Source organism: Anser brachyrhynchus, assembly GCF_964034855.1.
Source record: "Anser brachyrhynchus genome assembly, chromosome: 1".
In the NCBI taxonomy this organism is placed as follows: Eukaryota; Metazoa; Chordata; class Aves; order Anseriformes; family Anatidae; genus Anser; species Anser brachyrhynchus.
This window is the reverse complement of record NC_137694.1, coordinates 10,172,666-10,193,409: the sequence shown is the minus strand read 5'-3', so window position 1 is coordinate 10,193,409 and position 20,744 is coordinate 10,172,666. Positions and strand designations below refer to the sequence as shown.

General features: G+C 37.5%; 1 protein-coding gene across 13 annotated transcripts in view; it reads right to left on the bottom strand.

The window, feature by feature from the left end:
- The window catches only part of PCLO (piccolo presynaptic cytomatrix protein), a 372,671-nt gene that overhangs the window by 84,685 nt on the left and 267,242 nt on the right, over positions 1-20,744 (bottom strand). For 6 of the 13 annotated variants that reach the window (XM_080577653.1, XM_080577657.1, XM_080577660.1 and 3 more), the window contains exons 11-15: positions 10,644-10,752; positions 9,951-10,018; positions 6,003-6,214; positions 1,702-1,752; positions 465-595 (exon numbers count right to left, since the gene is read on the bottom strand). In XM_080577653.1, the coding sequence (XP_080433779.1) occupies positions 465-595; positions 1,702-1,752; positions 6,003-6,214; positions 9,951-10,018; positions 10,644-10,752 (571 nt within the window). Of the gene's footprint in view, positions 1-464; positions 596-1,701; positions 1,753-6,002; positions 6,215-9,950; positions 10,019-10,643; positions 10,753-20,744 lie in introns of those variants that run through there. The other 7 variants (XM_080577658.1, XR_013945535.1, XR_013945536.1 and 4 more) reach the window with 7 other exon arrangements.

The following is a 20,744-nucleotide window of genomic DNA, read 5'->3' as shown; positions in this document are numbered from 1 at the left end:
ATCTCAGCTACTGTGATTGTGCATGTTTGCAAAACTGTTCCTTAGCATGTAGATTTTTGTATTACAGAATTACAGGACAAATCATTACACCCAAATTCATGCACTTCAATACAAGTTAGAGACAGATTTCTAGGGAGAACTTTGAAGTCCATATATTTATTGCCTTTCAGCAGACTTATTCTCTTAATACACAATTTTCCATGTACTACAATGTTTAAATGGAAAGATGGGAAAAATAATAGATGAAATCTACAGAAATGATCATGAAGCCCCTGAAGTCAATAGCAAAGTATAAACATTCACCTTGGAATAGAGTAAGGCTCTCCATTAAAAATTTACCATTTTTCCGTGTGTTGTACCTGTGCTTTCTAGAGCATTAAACTCTCAGTTCTTTTCATTAATGACAAGCAACAAGCCCAAATTTAAAGAAAGAAACTTCAGGTTAAAATTTCTCCTGCACTTACCCTCTTCCTGGAAGAAGATAAACTTTAACAAAGGGGTCAGAATAGCCATTATTGTCTCTGGGAGCAAGGTTTCTTGCCTGAAGGATGTGGATGATAAGGTTGCCAAGGTGTTTGTCATAGTTGATTTGAAGCTAGAGAAGGCATTTAAACACAGCAAGATTATTTTTATTTTTAGTCCCTAAATGATTTGACTTCTCTCCAAAATCCTTTGCATGAAGTGAGTATTAGACCCGTAGTTTTGACTGGAAATAAAAACATTGCAGAAGATTCTGTCTCTCTCTACTGGCTAGAATGAGATGCTAGATGATTATGTTGGATCTTGGAAGAAATTTTTCTTTCACAGTCTGCCAGCATTGTTTAAAACAAAGGACACAGACATATTGATCTATTCCATTCAGTTAAAATTTGAACACTTGATACTCTGCTAAGCAATAGACTGTTTATTCAGTAGAAATTACACACATACTGACTACCCAGAGCCCAAGCCCAGGAAGTGTGTTATAAAAAACAGAATCATAGAATCATCTAGGTTGGAAAAGACCTTCAAGATCATCAAATCCATCCATCACCCTGACCTACCGAGACCCATCACTAAACCCTTAGTGTCACAAGTGTTATGGTACCTAACAAATTATGGTATTATGGATGTTATAGTACTATGGGAAGACCATATCTACATAGGAGAGAGAGACAAATACAGAAAACAAAAGACAGAAAACTATAGAAAATTAGTCTTCATTTGTTCTGCTTCTCCCAGTTCCACTCTTTTAAAAAACTAGAGTAAAATCAGTTTATTTAAAATATAATCACTAATTTGGCGTTGCATGGAAATGTATACACTGCACCATGAGAAAATCCTTATAGTCTTTGATGTAAGTAGAGTCCAGAAGGGCTCTAGCAGAATACCAATACAGTATGCACTAGAGTCTGTGAATTGATGAAGTAAACCAAAATAACTGCACAAAGGTTAAAGATTAGAATGATTTTCACTATATTTTTATCACTTTCAGGAACAGTAGAATTTTTTTGTACTTGTTTTTATTTCAGTAGCCAACTTTAAAGAGGAAAGTGAAAACCTATCCTGACTTACACCTCATGTTATTCAATCGAGTTACATTTCAAGGGGTAGAAATTCAATAATAAATCACTTAATGGAGATTGTTTTCAGCATGCTTATTCAACAGGGAAAATCAGCCAGTTGAAACAACAATTTACACATCAAGAGTTACATACTTACCTGAATTTCTCCAGTAATTGGATGGGAAGCAGACTTCATACCTTCAGTGGGCTGCCAGATTAAAATACATAAACAAATAAATACATAGACACACAGTCACTTATATATAAATATGCATATTGGAAATAATAAATTCTCAAAAATAACTTTTTTTTTTAAACTGCAATATTGCCACATACTTTCATTGTCCTTATAGATTTTCTCGGGGTGTTGGATATGAATGTTTTTTGAATAAGGACAACACGGAGACTACAAGTCCTGGACAAGAGAATGTTGAAGTTAAGGTGGTGCACTGCCCTTTTCAAATTAGCTGTGAAGAAACATCTCCCCAGTAATTCAGACCTGAGGACAAGACATAACGAGAAAAATCCCAGCCATACAATAATGCAAAAGAAAGGAATCCAAACCTGCCTGGTTTTCATCTGGAAGTCACTGAAGTCAGTATGTTTCCTCAGAGTGAATCAGTCTCAGCTGACCAACAAAAGGCCTCAAAGAGGCCTTATCCATCTAACTTCTTATGCCAAAGGCAGGGACCTATCTGACCATCATGCCAACTTCCAAGGTCAGGCTTAAATGGTTTACATTTCCCATCTTTTACCTCTACAAATAGATGTTATTATCTTGTTACTAGAATAGTTCAGCTCTTATACTAGTACCAACAATACAGACAATGCTACGAACTAACTTGGAGTGAGTTGTGCTGCAGCTACAAAATTTTTGCAGAATATTATAAATGCTCAATTTTTCAGAAATCTGAATAGCAAAAATAATTAATTGTCTCATGCTAATTGTTTATAATACAGAGTGTATTAGAAGTGATGCTGTAGAAGTAGTTCAGAGAAAAGGGAAAGGGCACGTTGACTTTGTGTTGGGACTTGCAAAGGCAGTTGAAGTGAGTTGCCTTTAACTGTTCAGTTACTTTGCTGTCTGTCACCTGCATGTCTGTAAAAATAAATGTACATTTTTAACTCCCTCAGTTTCTATATCATCATTAAGTCTCTGTATTCATAGAACACATAGAATCAAAGAATCACGGAATGGTTTGGGTTGGAAGAGAGACCTTACAGTTCACCTAGTTCCAACCCCCCTGCCATGGGCAGAGACATGTCCCACCAGACCAAGCTGCCCAAAACCCTGTGTAACCTGGCCTTGAACACTTCAAGGGGCATCCACAGCTTATGTGGCAACCTGTGCCAGTGCCTCACCACCCTTTGAGAGAAGTATTTCCTCCTAACCTCTAATATAAATCTCCCCTTTTTTAGTTTAAAACTATTACCCCTTGTCCTGTCAGTATCTGCCCATGTAAAAAGTCATTCGTTCTCCAAGTGACTTTTCATTATTTGTTGTTATTATATTATTATATATTACATTTTCAGCTTGTATTCATTTACAAGGCTGTCTTCATTTACAAGGCATATTAAATATTTTTTTCTCTCTCTTGTCAGCTGATTTGAAACTGACTGTGAAGAACTACCCAAATATTTCACAGAAATAATTTATTTTATTATTTCATGAATAATTTAGGCTGAAAGAGACCTCTGGAAGTCATCTAGTCCAGCCCCCAGCTCTGAGCAGGGCCAACTTTGAAGTTGGATCTGGATTTAAAGGCAGAGATGCAAATAATATATTTCTTTATCAGGGCCTCAGTGAGGATTAATTTGAAAACGAAAAGTATTTCACTGCTGGCTTCTCTAGGAGCTACGGGATTTGAGGATTTAAGAACACAATCCATTCTTCAAGACATAAAGACAATTAAATTTTTCCATAGGACATATATATCCCGGATGTAATCTGTACCACAGAATGATATTGCATTTACATAATAGAAGAGACCGGTCTGCACAGGATATACTCTCTTCAAGGCTCCCAAAGGTTAAATCTCTTCTCTAATGGCTAATCTAATTTAATTCTAATTTCTTCTGATACTCCCCACACACACTCATACTCTGTGTAAGAGCCCATACTTTGTAATGCTGTTGCACCTCACGGAGAAGGTTGTCATTACCATGATGTGAAACTCATGTAAATGCCAGGCTCTGATATTATGCATTATCACTCTCTGTAGTAATGGGACAAAGTATTAAATATGAGATACACATTTCAGACTATCAAAGAGACTCCTACAACATTTCTGGAGGGTATATGCTATACCAAAAGCTTTTTGTAGATCATTTTGTGTTTTGCAAATCTAAAAGAAGATTTTACTTGCTAAAAGTAAGAGCTGTAGCAAAAGCAAGTTACAGGCAGTTTGAATATTGTCTGTCATGAAACTGGCAAAAGTGAAGAATTAGTGCTGCAGTGTGCCTGGAAATGCTTTCAGCCCAAGGCAGAGAGGCATTCCGGAAAGGATGAGAAGTAGATTTCTCTTCTAAGAAAGTGTAACACTATTATGAACTTGGCCTGCAGTCAATGAACAAAAACTGTACAAGTCAACAAGAGCTATGGTTGTTATGAAAGGAATGCCTCTCAACATGATTTTCAGAAATAAGCAAAGAATGCTTCAAATAGTTACCTGATAAGCTTTGACTTTTGCATCCCTTACATAAAGGCTTTAATTTATTTTTTTCTTTAATCTTTTCAAGCATACAGCTGAATTTTCATAAAAAGACTGTTAAATCCTTTGTGAAGAAGGAATGAAATTTATGCATCTAACTTCAGGTGATCAGCTTCAGTGCCAAAGCTGGGAACTTAGTCTTCTCATGTGGACACAGAGAGGGACCTCTCCAGGATACACTATGTATCAGTGATTTATGTATCTCCACACACTATTCACTATTCAGTGAATTTAGAAGTGTGACTCATCAACCGAATGAAAGGTCTTTCAGTGTGAATGGTGACATCTGCACTAAAAGCCCTGCACTTTCCTTTACATGCACTGCATGCACTTCAAAGGCAGAATTCATCCAGTCTCATGGACTGTACTTCAAACTGTATTTTTCTCACTGGTAAACATAGAGCAGATGGCAAACTAGTTTATACATAGATGTTTATAGTATCTAGCGTAAGGTGTGATGAAACCAACCATTAACCTGATGATCATGTATTCTGACAGATCCCTTGTTAGATGCACTAAAACTTGACATATACATTTAACATGTGGATCGTAGACCTGAACTAGTTCGTAAAAATCTATGGGAATTCTGAACAGTCAGAATTACTATGTGATGAAAACTGATCAATATATTTACACTTTTTGTTAACTTGCTGGATGAGAGAGATTTTCGTGTTCTCCCCTCACATGAAAGTAAAGTGAGCATATTGAAGAGCTATCTGATATGAGCAGGCACCATTTGCTGCTTTTCATTCGTATGGTACCTAACACATTTGTAGTTCAAATCACAGTCACAGCTTCAGCAGCACAAAAACATGAAAACTACAATTCAGTAGTAACCCTATAGGGATGGGTTTCTTGTAAATCTTGACAGTCATAACAAGATAAATAATAAAGATGCAGAGAAATAAATATCTAGAAAGTGTGTTGTTTTGCAATGTGAAGCTTTGCTTCCAATGGTAAGACAGTGAGAAGCTGAGTATCCAGGACAGCAATCAGCTTTAACCATCCTGCAAATTTCTTAAGCAAATGCAGCCTTCACAAGACTGATTTTTGCTTGAGGCTTTTTTGACAAAATAATGAAAAATGTAACAGATGACTTTAGGGTCTAGTTTCCAGTTTTGACTGTGCAAAAAGGCTACTAAATTCCCACTCTGCCCTCTCCAGGTGTGCAGGTGGGAGCATAAGAAGAAGGAAGTTCAGCTGAGAAATGGACAGGATGTGGCAAAGAAAATCTAATAATATGCCTAACAAGTTCACAGGAATTATCTGGTGACAAAATATATTTTGACAGTGATTTTTTTTTCAGTCTTCCCCTGGCTTTCAGAGAAATGCTTAATATTGCTGTGAATATTCACAGCTTGTAACACTTCAACAGTAACTTAGTACTGAGTGGGAAATTGCAGTCTTAGTAATACCAGCTTCTCCTGTGAAACTAGTACCTCACCATTATGTAGGATGCAGTTAAAAAGATACAAAAACAAATAATAAAAAGAACAATTATTTTGATTTAAAACAATAACATTGTTTGAGGAATCTGTTTTCAGAGAGGGTCCAGTCTTGTATGACCTTGGGTAAATCACTTAATCTCCTTTCCTTGTTTCCAGATTCTATGTCTTCAAAGTAATAACCATCACTGTCATGGAAATGGATTCATCAGTATGTGCTCTTGGCTACATAGAAGAAAATAAATAGGCAGCTTCTTACTGTCTTCAGAATGTTATTGCTGCATAACTGGCAAGTTTCGTACCTTGCTGCTATGTCGCTTTTTGCTGACTGAGGGAGAACCAGGCTGACCAGGGCTGGGAATAGCGCTGGAGGTGGCAGAAGTGGCTCCAGAATGAACATGTGATGCCTTTTCCACTCCCGAGGAAGCAACCAGAGGCGCCTGCTGTAGGGAAACCTTTTGGAGCTCTGCAGCCAGCTGCTTGGGATCAACCCCCGGGGACTTCGCTTTATCTACTGGATTAAAGGAAGAGAGCTCTGTGTTGATATTTGCTAGCACCTTCAAATCCATCTTGCCATGGTACAGGGACATGCTAATGATCTTTACAGATTTCCGTATCATCTACTTGTATACTCTGAGGATGCAAAAGACAAATCATATAAAAGAGATGTCTCCTCACAACATCAACATCTGAATTCCAATCCTTCTATTCAAAACTCCATCGACCAGTGCTGTTTATCTTACAAGCTTTCTGAGAAGGTTATTCTCCAGCTGAGAAAAAGTATGCCTTGGATGATCACTCTGCATCACACTGGAGCAAATCACACTGTTAAAGTCTGGCCTGTGCACAGCTGTCTCACTGTTGAGAACTAGTCCAGTATCTGAACTTTGCTGTAACAAGCTTTAACCTCAACTTTTTTTTTTTTTTTTGAATCAACTGGACATTCAATAAATCTGAATTCTGCTCCTGAGATTATTTATACAAAGATTAAAGAGAAAAGCATCTTAAAACTTTAGCACTGCAAATTAATCAAAATAATAATACAGCCCTATGTGAGACATCTATGGTAGGACTGTAATTGTCTCCCTACCCCCAGCAATCAATAGGTAGAATTTGCTCTAGAGATGACAATTTCCATTTAATAAAGAAATGAGGCCAAGTAAGTTCCATACGTGCCTTAAAGTGCTTAGAGTTAAAATGACAAAAGGCCCAGCTTACTTTCTATGTTCTCAAAAGTATGAAAGGTTTAAGGTCTTTGCTATAGTCTTTGATCTTGTTCAGCTAAGGTTTAGGCAACATAAACTATGTAAGTTTCTATTGCTAACCTATACGCTGCTATGACAATGCCTGGTGATTTGTTTACTTGTTTGCAGATTACTGGGTATTATAGTTTCCTCAGAATTCTAAATTCCTTTTGTCCTGGACAGAGGTGAAGGCAATATGTTAACCACCTCCTGGCTGCTAGGCTGGATTAGGTTTATCTTTCTGGAAGGAATGGCAAATGCTACTTTCCAAGGGAAAACAAAACAAAACAAACAAACAAAAAACTCTGCAGAACCTCAGATGTGATGGCTAGAAAGACTTGGTTTGGCAGAAAGAAGGCACTATACAGAGTGGTTTTATCTCAGAAACCACTGAAAGATGGCTAGACTAGGAAGAAGCATGTCTGCAAGGATGGGGAACTTACTTTTACTTCTGTTCTTTCTCGTTCTGAGTTTTCTCCGTTAATAAAAAATATATGTATTCTAGTTTCCGTCCTTTCAAAACTTAGTTCCAGTGTCTATGAATGCGTTTGGTGTTTTTGATCTGGTCACTACAAAAAGAACTATGGGTAGTTCTGCCTCAAAGCTCTGTCATACTCTGTGTTTACTTTCAGTTAATAAAAATAATATCAATTTCCATCAAAAGATAGCTTGATGGTAAGTGTTAAGTAATACTTCACATTTGTGATGTGCTACATGGTCACAAAATGGAGGATTTAATCCAGCTAATTTATGTACCCTTTGATACAAGAGCAGCCACAAAACCACTGAACACATTATGGAGCTCTGGGTTCCAGGGCTGGGTGAAGGTGGGTGAAACATTCTTTTAATCTGCATTGAGCCAGCCAATGAACTGCTTTACTAGTTATTTCATGGACATTAGTTCAAAGGTAGATTGGCTATGACTAATAGCACAACAGGCCACACGCTCACATAGGCCTCAGGACTTCTCATGCTTATATTGGACTGGTTCCAGTTTGCTAAGAACTTTGTTTTAGCTTGTCTGGCTGCAACAGCAATTGTCTAATGAATGGTTGGCTATGACTTTAATTTCTCTTAGTTACACTTCACCTTGCATAACTGTGTGTTATAGGCATATGCCTATTCGTAATAATTTTGAGATGTAAAGGAATAACAGCAATTATGCTGTGCAGAATTACCTATTTCTGTTGCTTCTAGGAGTATGGGTCTTGGGTGACAGCAGTGATGCCAGGTTTGGGCACAGGATGACAGCTGAGGCCCCAGGGCTCCCAGCAACTCACTGGTACTGACACTAATGTAAACTCAGGAGCTTGGCAAAATCAATTTTAGGACCAACAGAAGGAACAAAGAACAAGTATCTATCATGTGCAAAGTGTACAATATCCAGTCAAGTCATGTGTGATGCAGAGCTGCTGACCAGCATGGAAAAAGCAGGGAACAAAGCATGATAGAAAACATAAGAAAGGCCCCAAGCAGATCCTGAAGAGAAGAGGAAGGACTCATCAATACCATCCTTCTCCCAGCAAGGAGAAGTCCAAAACTCTCATCACAAACATCACACTCCTTCCAGCAGATTCCTCCAGACACTGTTGACACTGCAAGGCCCCTGGAGAGAAAGCACAACTGTGGGACCCAGAGAAGCAGCAGAAGGGGGACCAAAACACCATAGAAAAAAGGGGTAGTTAGCAGGACGTTTTCCCTGCATAACAAATTTTAGCTGCAGTACTGTTACTTGGATTTTCTTTTTATTAATTAGATGGTGTAGGCTGTGTCAGTATGGATTGAACTGAACTAATAATAATAGCGTCTGGCTTCATTTTGGTTATACTGTTCAGAATTACAGAATCGTCTAGGTTGGAAGAGACCTCCAAGATCACCTAGTCCAACCTCTGCCCTAACACTAACAAGTCCTCCACTAAACCATATCACTAAGCTCTACATCTAAACGTCTTTTAAAGACCTCCAGGGATGGCGAACCAACCACTTCCCTGGGCAGCCCATTCCAATGCCTAACAACCCTTTCGGTAAAGTTCTTCCTAATATCCAACCTAAACCTCCCCTGGCACAACTTTAGCCCATTCCCCCTTGTCCTGTCACCAGGCACGTGGGAGAATAGACCAATCCCCACCTCGCTACAGCCTCCTTTAATGTACCTATAGAGAGCGATAAGGCCACCCCCGAGCCTCCTCTTCTCCAGGCTGAACAATCCCAGCTCCCTCAGCTGCTCCTCGTTAAGACTTGTTCTCCAGACCCCTCATCAGCTTTGTTGCCCTTCTCTGGACTCTCTTGAGCACCTCCATGTCCTTCTTGTAGCGAGGGGCCCAAAACTGAACACAGTACTCGAGGTGCGGCCTCACCAGAGCCGAGTACAGGGGGACAATCACTTCCCTAGACCTGCTGGCCACACTGCTTCTTATACAGGCCAGGATGCCGTTGGCCTTCTTGGCCACCTGAGCACACTGCTGGCTCATATTCAGCCGACTATCAACCAATACTCCCAGGTCCTTCTCGGCCAGGCAGCTTTCCAACCACTCATCTCCCAGCCTGTAGCTCTCCTTGGGGTTGTTGTGCCCCAGGTGCAGGACCCAGCACTTGGCCCTGTTGAACCTCATACAGTTGGCCTCAGCCCATTGGTCCAGCCTATCCAGATCCTCAAGCAGAGCCTTCCTTCCCTCAAGCAGATCGATACACGCACCTAACTTGGTGTCATCTGCAAACTTACTGAGGGTGCACATCCTTATAGTCCTCCTGAGTGGCCCACCCTCTTTTCCAAAGATTATAAACCCTCTTTTTTCTCCTAAGCTCAAGCCACAAAGCTGTTATAGCTTTCAGTTAGTTTAAAAATAAATGCTCAGCTTTGTTTATAAGGTGCGGTCCTCTTTCTGCCCTTAACAAGATTTGGGATGCAACATCTGAGGTCACGATGCTATTATCTCAGCTTACATTATATCCAGTTTTCAGTTGCTATTTGGTGCTAAAATATTGAAGCAATGTCTTATTGCTCACCTGCCTTTACCGGCTCATGCAGTTCCAGGTGCTGGGGATTCTCAGAATCTGAGAGCATGTTCAGGTCCCTAAAAAAAAAAAAGCAATGAGAAGCCTGAGACAAAAGAAACTCTTTCTTCATGCACTCATTTTGTATTAAGTAGATAAATGAATAGTGGTTCATGAAAGAAAGCAGCTCCCAAGCATGGCCCCTTGTTAGCTGTTACATATTTGCAGTGCTGTTAAAGAGCTGAGAAGAAAAGGTTCTTTTAAGGTGAAGTATTTAATGGATTGAATGCAATTTTATACATTTCTCATGATGTTTAAGTGACTTTCACCTGAAGGCTATCGGTAAAAGTCAAGTTAGTGCTAAATTACCATCTTTTTCTAATGGCCAGTAAATTCAGTGGTTTGTATGTGTTTCAATGAGAGGAGACTGTGGCCTGAAAATGGAGATATCATTGTTTGCAAAAGTACGATTGCTAACGTCTACCTCAACTTATCATTCCTCTTGCTTTGAACTAAGAACAAACCAGACCTCCCACACTCACACTGAACTCTTTTACTAATTATTATATTGATGCTTCATGCTAACAAATATTTTACCTTAACAACTGTAAACTAAAACAAAAAACAAAAAAACAAAAAACAAAAAAAAAAAAAACATGAAAAGCCAAAAGAATAATGGAAACAGAAAGATGGGGAAAAACTCACAGTCTTACACATATTTCTGCTTCCCCACTTTGTTGAATAATAATATTCTGGACTTCTTCATAGGTTTTTCCAGTCAGGGGAATGCCATTCCACTCCAGCACCTGCATTCCTAAGATGGCAAAACAGCATAAGGTGAAGTGCTCAGATTTTGACCAAGATATCAGATAGACTGCTTAGACAAGAAGATTTGATGTGACATTTAGTGAAAATTGTTTAAGTGGCACAACACATTATCAAAACCCTTTCTTTTCACACAGATGAGGTTGTTAAATGTTAGTGTCCCATCAGCTACAAATTACCTGTTTAAACAAGTCAGGAGATGAATTCCCTTCTAATTCAAAATATACATGCACTGTGTGCAGTCTGGGTTGCAAGATATTGAAAAACTTTTGCAATTTCAAAAGCATGCACACCTACCAAAATGGCAAGAAACCAAATCATTTTATATGTGAGACATTTCCTGGCCAGCCATGGTCTTGGAAGATAAACAGTTCAATCCAATGGCAAATAGCTGTTGAGAATCTGAGCATCAAAATGGGACTAAATTTGTAAATATGATTTGATAATTCACATGCATTTTCTCTACTTTGTCCCTTAAAAAAATACAAGTGGATGAAGGCAGTTGGGCTAAGTGATTTTAAATGAAAATTTACTTCCACATTTCAAATACCAGCCAGGAAACATACATTTACATGTATATTCACATTTTACTTCCATATAATTTCTAATGCATAAACTGTCAAAATAGCTAACCATAACAAATTCTGAAAGATAGGAACAAAGCTATAATAAACAGGCTGAAAAAAGCTTGAATACTGATCTAATCTGTTGTGTCCCAGAACCATGCCAGGAGACTTGGTATGGAGGAAGCACACGTTATAAGGAAGTTTAACACCCAGTATTTGAAGAATCAGTCCCTCGTATATCATGAGATGTATTCTGATGAGAAATCTTTTGGTTACAGTAAAATGCTTACAAAAAACAAAGTGCAGATTCATATCTGGGGGTTACAATTCAGGTTTTGAGAGCTGCATTCATGTTTTGAGTAGTTAGTCAAAAGGATGGCTCCAAAGGAGTTAACCTCTCACTAATGCACATAAGAATGTCAAAATCCAGCTTTCAGGCTCTAGAGGTAAAAAATTGCTTAAAGGGAAAAGATATTAAATTCTTAATATTCCACTAAAAAGAATGTATTACAAAACAGCTGAAAACCACATCATCCACACAGCAAGGAAAACCACAAACACTTAGCTTGCTACCACTTACACAGATAAAATCAAGTCTTCAGCTGGGTTATATTTTTATTTCAAAATCCTGTGCTGTTGCATATAACAAAAGGGAAAAATAATGAAGTGAAATGTGGAAATAAACTTATAAGAAAAGCTGTTGTTAAAGAAAATGTAACGAGAATTGTTTATGGAATAAAACAAATTAAATTATTCGACAATGAAAGAAAATGAGAAATAAAGTCCGTAACTTCATATTATAGCGTTTTCTGTAGGATTCCATTATTTAGGATTTGAAATATCAGATTTTCTCATAACTTTTCGTAGTAAAAATTTAGCAACTTGTTCACAGCAGTCAGTTTACATAAATACAAACTGTGCAGAATGACTAAAAAGTGATGCTCAGAAGGCAGTAAAGCCAGCTGCTTACTGCCAAAATAGATTTGTCTTTCTCTAAAATTTAGCCCCTTTTATTCACCAGCCATTATTCAGAAGCATGATCTTGCTTTTGCTTGTTAGAGCAGATCTGGTTTTAAGCTCAGTTCCTCTGGAATAAAGCAACAGTAATTATGAATAAATACAGTTCCCCCGGTTTTCCGCCACACAAATATAACAGCATGCACTGTCTATAGAAGGCTTCTAGAAAGGAAGGAACTGAAGTTATTTTCATTTTCTTGTCAGTGTGTGCCCTCACAAAGCCACCATGGCATCGGATGTTGAGTACAATAGTAAGAACCTCTTAAATAAGACAAAGCAATCCACCACTTCCATGTATTAGTGGCAATGAACAAAAGCAAAACTGGAAAGTTTTAGATGTTTGAGAAAGTGAATAACATCCTTCTCTAAAAGACGAGCTTTGCTGACAAAATGCAGACACCATCCTAGTTTTACCACATCCTGCCTGCATGGCTTCTGAAGAAAAAGTACCCAGCTAAGTGTCCATAAGGCTATCATCAATGGGTTGTTTTAATTTAAAAGACCAGCAGGAAGAGTCCAGCAGAGCACTGCTACAGTGCTGGGATGAGGAAATCTACTCTCATTTCCACCAGTGAGAGTTTCACTACAGAGTGCACCACAGTAACTCACTTGGTCAGTAAGACCAAGCACATCTAAACAAAGAAGCAAACTGAAAGGAAATTGAATCTCAATAGCCTCCGCTCATGCAGAGATCCGTTTAACACTGTCAGTATAGGGGTAAATCTCTTTTACTGTCTGCCTTGTGGATTTACAAATGTTTAAAATCAAAGTTATTTAAACACGATTTAATTGTTCTGACTGATAGCCCTTGAGCCTGAGAAAAATGTTTTTAAACAAGAAGCTGATTTCCTTTTTTTTTTTTTTTTTTTTAAAGGAGCTACCGCTAAATAATAAATTCTCTTGCAGCAAAAAAAAAAAAAAAAAAGTGCTACAAAGAAAACCCTAAGAGGTAATGTTAGTCTAATAACAGAAAGAGAAAAAAGGTACTAAGGAGCCACTAAGAGTGAGTGGTGATAAAGTTTTTCACCTAAAAAACAGCCACATTCTGCAAATAGTCTTTAGTAGTCATGACATATACACATTTCCAAAACTTTGCATGCTTCAAATCACCTGTGCTTAGCATAAAAAACAAACACGCAAACAAACAAAAACAAACAAAACCAGGAAGATGAGAAATCATACATTGCTCCACAGCAACTCTACTGACTGAGGAAGAGCTAGTAATTACCCTGATAATTGAATCCACATCTTCTTGCATCTTTCTTTATTATTTTTTTTTGTAATAATTGGGACAGCTACATCTTGCAATGAGAGTGAGCTACAACTTATTTTTAGAAATATCAGCCCCAACATTCTGCAAATCAGCTTTATACATCAGGATCTCCACCCTACTCTACTACACGTGCTGAAATACTATTTGCTCAATCTTTTTGAAATCTACTTCGTGGTGAGATTTAGAACATGGAATCAAAATAAATAAACTATTTTCCATTGATTACAAAATAATTATTCCAGAGAGGGAAACTCATACATGCATAACTGTCATGAAGATATCCAAATTTTGCTGGATTAATACAAGCCTTTCCCTTCAAAAACTTACTACAGTATACTGTATCAAAAGTGGCAAACACATCCTGTCTTTGCCTACCATGTTCATATATTCTTTCATATGAATCTGCTACTGGCCACAGTTGGAACATGATCAAAATCTAAATGTACATTTGCTCTGAAACAGTATAGCCATTCTGTCCTTATTTATAAGCACAGTACTTCAACGTCTCCTGCACTTGTTCTAGTTGCTGCTCTCAGTGGTTAAGCTAAAAGCTTGTTCCTGAAAGAGGGCCAGTGCTTGTGCTGTGGAAGCAAGGAAGTGACCTGCATTTCATCAAAACCCTCACAGGAAGGAGAGAGTAGAATTTTGATGTCTTACACTATAATACCATACTTTTTAATAATTTAATGCTTAAACTATTCAAGATTGCCAGACTCTTTTTAACAACTGGTAAATTCTTAGCTTTTTATTTTTGTACCACCTAAAATAGGCCAATTATTTGTTCACTGATAACAATAAAAAATGAAAACTGTGCAGAAATGATTTCCTTTTTTTTTTCTGACAGTTTGACTAGTTATTTGACAGCTTGTGAAATGGAAGTTAAGTACTGGTGAAACTTAAAATCTGTTTGTAATCGCGGGGAATCAGGGACTATTCAGAAGTAGGCTCGATCAGCCTGGGGATGAAGGTACTTGAAATAATTACCTGCAGTCCTTGAGGAGCATTCAGCATGCTTTGCTGATCCTGGACAGATCTATGACATTTTGGGGAAAGAAAAAAACCCTGTGTAGAAAATTTTAATAATGTGGGAAAAAAAGATGAGCTTGGGATAAAACCTAGGGCCAGACTTTAGTTTACGACATGATATATAAGTTCACAAGAGCCTGAGTAAACCTATATCCATCTATGAGGAGCTGGAGTACTGAAACTTTCCTGGACTGGCCATACGCTTCAAAATGGGAATCTTCTGCTGATAATTTTTATTGTCTATGCTAAAGAGCTAAGCCCTCTAATTGCTGGCTATTTAGATTTGTAAACATCATATGTGGAGCAGATGTTAGAAAAAATTCTTACATAACAGCAAGGACTATGTTGGCTTTGCTCGCTGCTCAGTCTTGTGCAATGTTTACAGCTGCTCAGTTGGATTGTGCAAAATGCAGCTCACCACTAATGTTCAGCTGCTTGTATAAAATTATGCACTTTTTAACTTTCATAGGCTTGCGGGCTGCACTTTTTAATGCCTTCATAAGTTTGAAATACAAAGTACTGCAAAATTGCATATTGCCCTGAGAGGCTGCGGAGTCTCCATCCTTGGAGGTGTTCAAAACCCAATGGGACACAGCTCTGAGCAATTTGCTTTTGCTGACCGTGCTTGGAGCAGGATGCTTGAACTAGAAGATCTCCAGAGATGCCTTCCAGCCTCAGCTGTGATTCTATGTAAAATAGTTAAATTTTGCTTTATGGACTATGTTAATGCTTTACCCACATAAACTGTAGCTTTATGTATCAAAGAAAGGAGAAATAACCAATTCCAGAGATATTATTCCAGATCAGAAAGAGTTCAGAATGCAGCCCTATGAATTAACTGATGTGCTCTGAGTGTTTTTTTGGTTTTTGTTTTTTTTTTGAATAGCTTTTTTTCACAAACCCAGGAAATATTAAGTGACAGTGAATAAGTTTGCAATATTAAATAATCAGAAATTAGTTCCATTATTAAACTCTGTGTTTGTCTAGATCTCATAGCTTCTTTTAATCTGTTGGTTTACATTCAATGTTAGAAGTTAGATATAATTGAGTCCTGTATCCTGGACCACAGAATTTAGGAGAAACTTAAACAAAAACAATTTTTCTTTGTTCTCTTACCTTTTGCACAGGTACTTTATAATAGTTCCTTTGGATAGGCTCTTCATTAAGTAAGAATTAATTAAACTAATCACCTGTCATCCTATTTAAAACAAAACAGTAAGCAAGATCTGAGAGCTGACAAAATGGACAATTTAGTATGACCACTGGTTCTATGAGCTCCATTAACATTCCTGCTGGTTTGCACTAATGCAAAACATTGATTCAAATATATATATATATATTTTTTAATAAAAATAATTTTAAAAAATCAAGTTAATAGGTACTGGCTGTAAAACAGCTTTGGAACAAAGTTTCCTGTGACTACACCAGAAGTGATGCAGACTTTAGAGCGCGTGTAGAAATGACAGCTTCCCTCAAATGCCTGTAATAGGAAAGATTCAGAGCCACAACTTTACACTATTTATAATATTGTGTTTTCATATTCAGAATATTTTTCAGCAGAAACATAAGCTCCATGATAACACCAGGTAAATGACTACTTTTTCTCTGAAGTAAATTTCAGTGAAGTTGTTAGACTTGAGAACATACATGATGGATTTGTTCACAGAAACAATATGGCAAAGATGAAAATATCTTAAGTGACTGCTTCAAAATATCTCTTCTAAGACAGAAGAGCTACTACTTTCTTCCCTCTCCGTAACTGGTGAGTTCCTTGGCTTTGCATTAAGATGATAAGCACTCAAACATTGTTATTTTCATTTACTCCACAGAACTATGCAGTTATCAGTTATTTATATCCCGTGAGTTCAGACAGAGCTGTCTGGAGAGGTTTTTGTTATTTATCCTGCAGCCTTGAGAGAAAAGCTGACTATATGGTATGAAAGCATTACTGAAAAAAAGGTAAGGCAGAGCAAACTGAGTCTCAGAATTGCTCTCCTACTGCAATTTAAGTTACACATTACAATATTAGAATAGATCCTCTGGTCTTGGTTATGCTATAGTTATATATGCAGATTGTTGGGGTTTATTCTCTGCTTCTTCATAGTTTGCCTGGTTTATTCTTATGAAAATAAATAAGTCAATTTGATTTGTTTTATTTTTTCACTCGTCTGTCTAATGTCCACAGTGGAAGAGAAAATTGGGCTCTCTAGGCTAGATGATTCTGTCTGTAAAGTGTGATTGTTAACGTCTATCCATTTCATGGAATTGAAATTCAGAAATATTACTTTGAAATTCCAGAAAGTGCTATAAAAGTTAAATGTGCACTGAGAACAAGGAGGAACAGTATCAACTGCAGTCTGACATTCAACAGTAAATTACTTCATGGTCTGTTTTCTTCACTTATTTTCCTTTAATTTCTAAACCTTTCTAATGGTTAAAAATAGGTTGATGAAAGTCAATGTGTTAATGTATTTCCTTGTACTGCTAGGCATGAATCACACCAAAACTCATTATTTTTTTGAAGACACCTTAGCTTCCTCTTCCATTCATCATACATATAAAGGCTGAATATTTTCCATTACTACAATAATTATTATATAGACAACACTCGCAATTATTAAAAATGGACATCATCAGATAAAGATGATAGAAATGGTCCTGCCTATGCCTCATGGTTTTTACTCTGCTACTGTCAAATAACACTGATAAAAGTACAGCCAGAGTAAATCAACCATGCATCTGGGGTGTACTTAGCATCTACAGGCAACCATGCAATACACCACAAACCAGTACAGCTGAGGCTATCAACATAGTTCTAAGCTCTTCTCTAATTCATAGTCAGCTTTCAGGTTTCTAAACATATGTAATTAGCACATGGTGTTGTAGGCCACCCTTCAGTTTGAACTATGCTAGGGAAAAAGTGATGAAGTGGATGTACGTGTATGACCTGAATTGAAGATCTTGACAAGTTAAAAGAAGATTAGAGTCACTGCTTATGATAAAGAGTTTCACCACTACTCTACCTTCAGAATTCATAGATTAGATTAGAGTTACAGATAATTGGTTATACCATGCTAAATAAAATGCTGTGGTGAATTGTAACTATTACGCACTATGTTTCAGAAAAAAAAAAAAATTGTCAAAACATATTCTTCACAGAAACTATAGCACATACTGTACTTATTTCCTTGCAGTAATGAAAATTTATAATTTTGCCTGAGAGATGAGCTTCGTGTAGAGAGCTTTAATTTAACTGAAAATCTTAAACATTTCATTATCAGATTGTGTTGTCAAACAGCATCTTTTTTCTTTTTTTTAAAAAAGCACTATATTATGCTAACTTATGATGCACTTCATAATATACATGTGTTATAATGAAAAAAGTCTGTTTAATTCATGGTCACCTGGAGATCAGTACAAACAATGAAGCTGTAGGAATTTCTCTTTGCTGTCTCCTTCATAAATGTTAAATACATAAAAATCTGATTTTTCCATGCCATAATAACATTATTTTCACAGGGGTTTGATGTCAGTTATGAATTTCAACTAGTATATCCCTGTCTGCATCCTATATTTATCAGAATTGGCATATTTAGAACTCAGTAGTGTTGTGAGGTTGTTGTTTTTTTTCACTTCCATTCTTGAGTACAAAATTATTCTCATTTAGAAAAATAAAGTTTCTTAGTACAGCTTCTATTGGTTGCACTTGAGAACAGAACTTGCTCAAGTGACGTTTAGTTTTGAAGTTTTCCTTTGAAGGGGCAAGAGAGAAATGTTACAAGATGCAAACATACAATTGCTGTGGAAGTTACAGTGTGTGTCTAAAAAGTTACTCTCTCTCTGTGTTATGTATTTTTCACTGTGTTATGTATTTTCTCCTTAAAAGTATAAATTACTACAGAAAACATGCCAAAATCTATATAAAAAACTATTATATTGACAAACAGTTAGACTCCAAGCACAACTATTCAGGTTAAACATAAATAGCATAATTTATTAGTGTTAAAATTTGTACCTTCAAATAAATAAATAAAAGCAAATTACTCACGCCTCATATTACCCCCATCTCATGCAGGAAGAGGCCCATTGGCTTTTGCTAAAGTACCCATGGCCTGATTTTCCCTTTAACAAGGATAATCTCTGCCAACATGAAGTTCAGCAGCATGGATCCAAGAGTGACCCTGACTCTCCAGCCCCAGTAGCACTGGTCTGTACGCATGCCAATGGAGGACTTATACACGACACTCTGTTCTTCTCTATTGCTTCTCTTTCATCAACTAAAATATCTCTCAATAATTAAACAAACAAACAAACAAACAAAAAAAACCACAGGACACACTGGGTTCAGACCAGTTGTCTTTGGTACATCAAAGAAAGAGCAGATAGATAGTGCTCTGTGCTATTCCAGTTGCCACTCAAGTGGCAAGAAAAATTGAGTGAAGAGAGAGAAACACATTCAGATCAGGGTCTCATCTTCTCATGCGGAGCTATGTAATACACAACTTATACCTGGTGCAAATTAACTATGAATGGGAATCTGCACATATAGAACTCCCAGAAGGAATGATAGAGGAAGGAAAAGGAGATTCATGGCACATTAGCTTGCAGATCATCTATATCCCAATGCATTTATATGTGTCTCCTCAAGACCAAGCTCAGGAAAAAAACACAAGAAGATTAAAAGAGACAGCACACAGCCACACTATAGCAAAGGACTGACTAAAACAAAGGGCAGGCTGAAGCCAAAAGACAAGGAACAGGACTGAGGACATGAGACCTGAAGATAAGTTCAAAAAAGGACAACGAATAACCCAGCAGTGTTATCCAATAACCCACAGGTATAGGGTGGAGAAGTAGAAGATCACAACATCTATTATCGTCTAAAAGTGTGCAAAAGGCACCTTCAAAACCATCACATATTTGCCAACTTAAGAACCCAAAAGATAAATTAAAGAAGACTCAGTAGCTATCATCCCTTACTCTCTGGACGAATAACCTGGAAACATGTATTCTGGTCCTTATGAGACAGGTATGAGAGAAAGGGTTTAGTCAGAATGCACAGCAGAGACAGAACACTAATCTGAAAGAAAAACTGTAATATCTGCTACATTGACAATCAGGAGAGAATGAATGCAAATTCCAGGGCCTAGCCTGCAGGTTACTCCCAACTGAGGAACTCCAACTTTCTGCCTCCGTTGGGGCTTACTGAAGCCAAAGGCTCTTCTCATACAGATTTGCACTGACCTGGGGGGTCTACCCTTGCTTGATTCAGCCCTGTCTGGTCTGCAGCAATGTTACCATGAAGGGATTACAGTCTAATCCAGAAAATACTGGAATTATTGCTATCATTTGAACATTCAAAGAGTGCTAGGGATGAGCAAAGGCCATTGTTATGCATTGGATGACAATGACATGTAAAGTCATGTATAAAAAAAGAGCAGAAAGGTTTTTGCTACTCACAGTAAGAAAACACCACAGTTTAAGTAAAAAGTTAAGCCTTCTTAATGAGAATGACTGAAGACCTTAAAATACCACTCTGTCATAAAGGATAGAGTGAGATCTTTACTTGATGTGCTCTAATAGGAGTCACTATGTTAAATAATCATCCCCTAGGGTAATCATCCCTAAGGGTAATTTTATAGTTTTGATACTATGTGATTATTCAAATATAAAGTAGAATTTAGTCACTATTACCTCGTTTGTCAGAGTCATCTAACCTGAAAAATATGAAAACTGAATAAAAACTTCTGGCCAGAGGTATGCAGTTCTCATCTCCTCCCCATACTATTTTGCTGTTGTATACGTATTATTATTATTTGGGAAATTATACTCTTCATAATGCTAGTAGGTAAGTTAAATCCATGATCATAAAATCATAGAATGGTTAGGGTTGGAAAGGACCAACCAAAAGAGCATCTAGTTCCAATCCCCCTGCTATGGGCAGGGACACCTCCCACCAGACCAGGTTGCCCAAAGCCCCATCCAACCTGGCCTTGAACACCTCCAGGGATAGGGCATCCACAGCTTCTCTGGGCAACTTGTGCTAGTGCCTCACCACCATCAGAGTAAAGAATTCCCTCCTTATATCTAATCTAAACC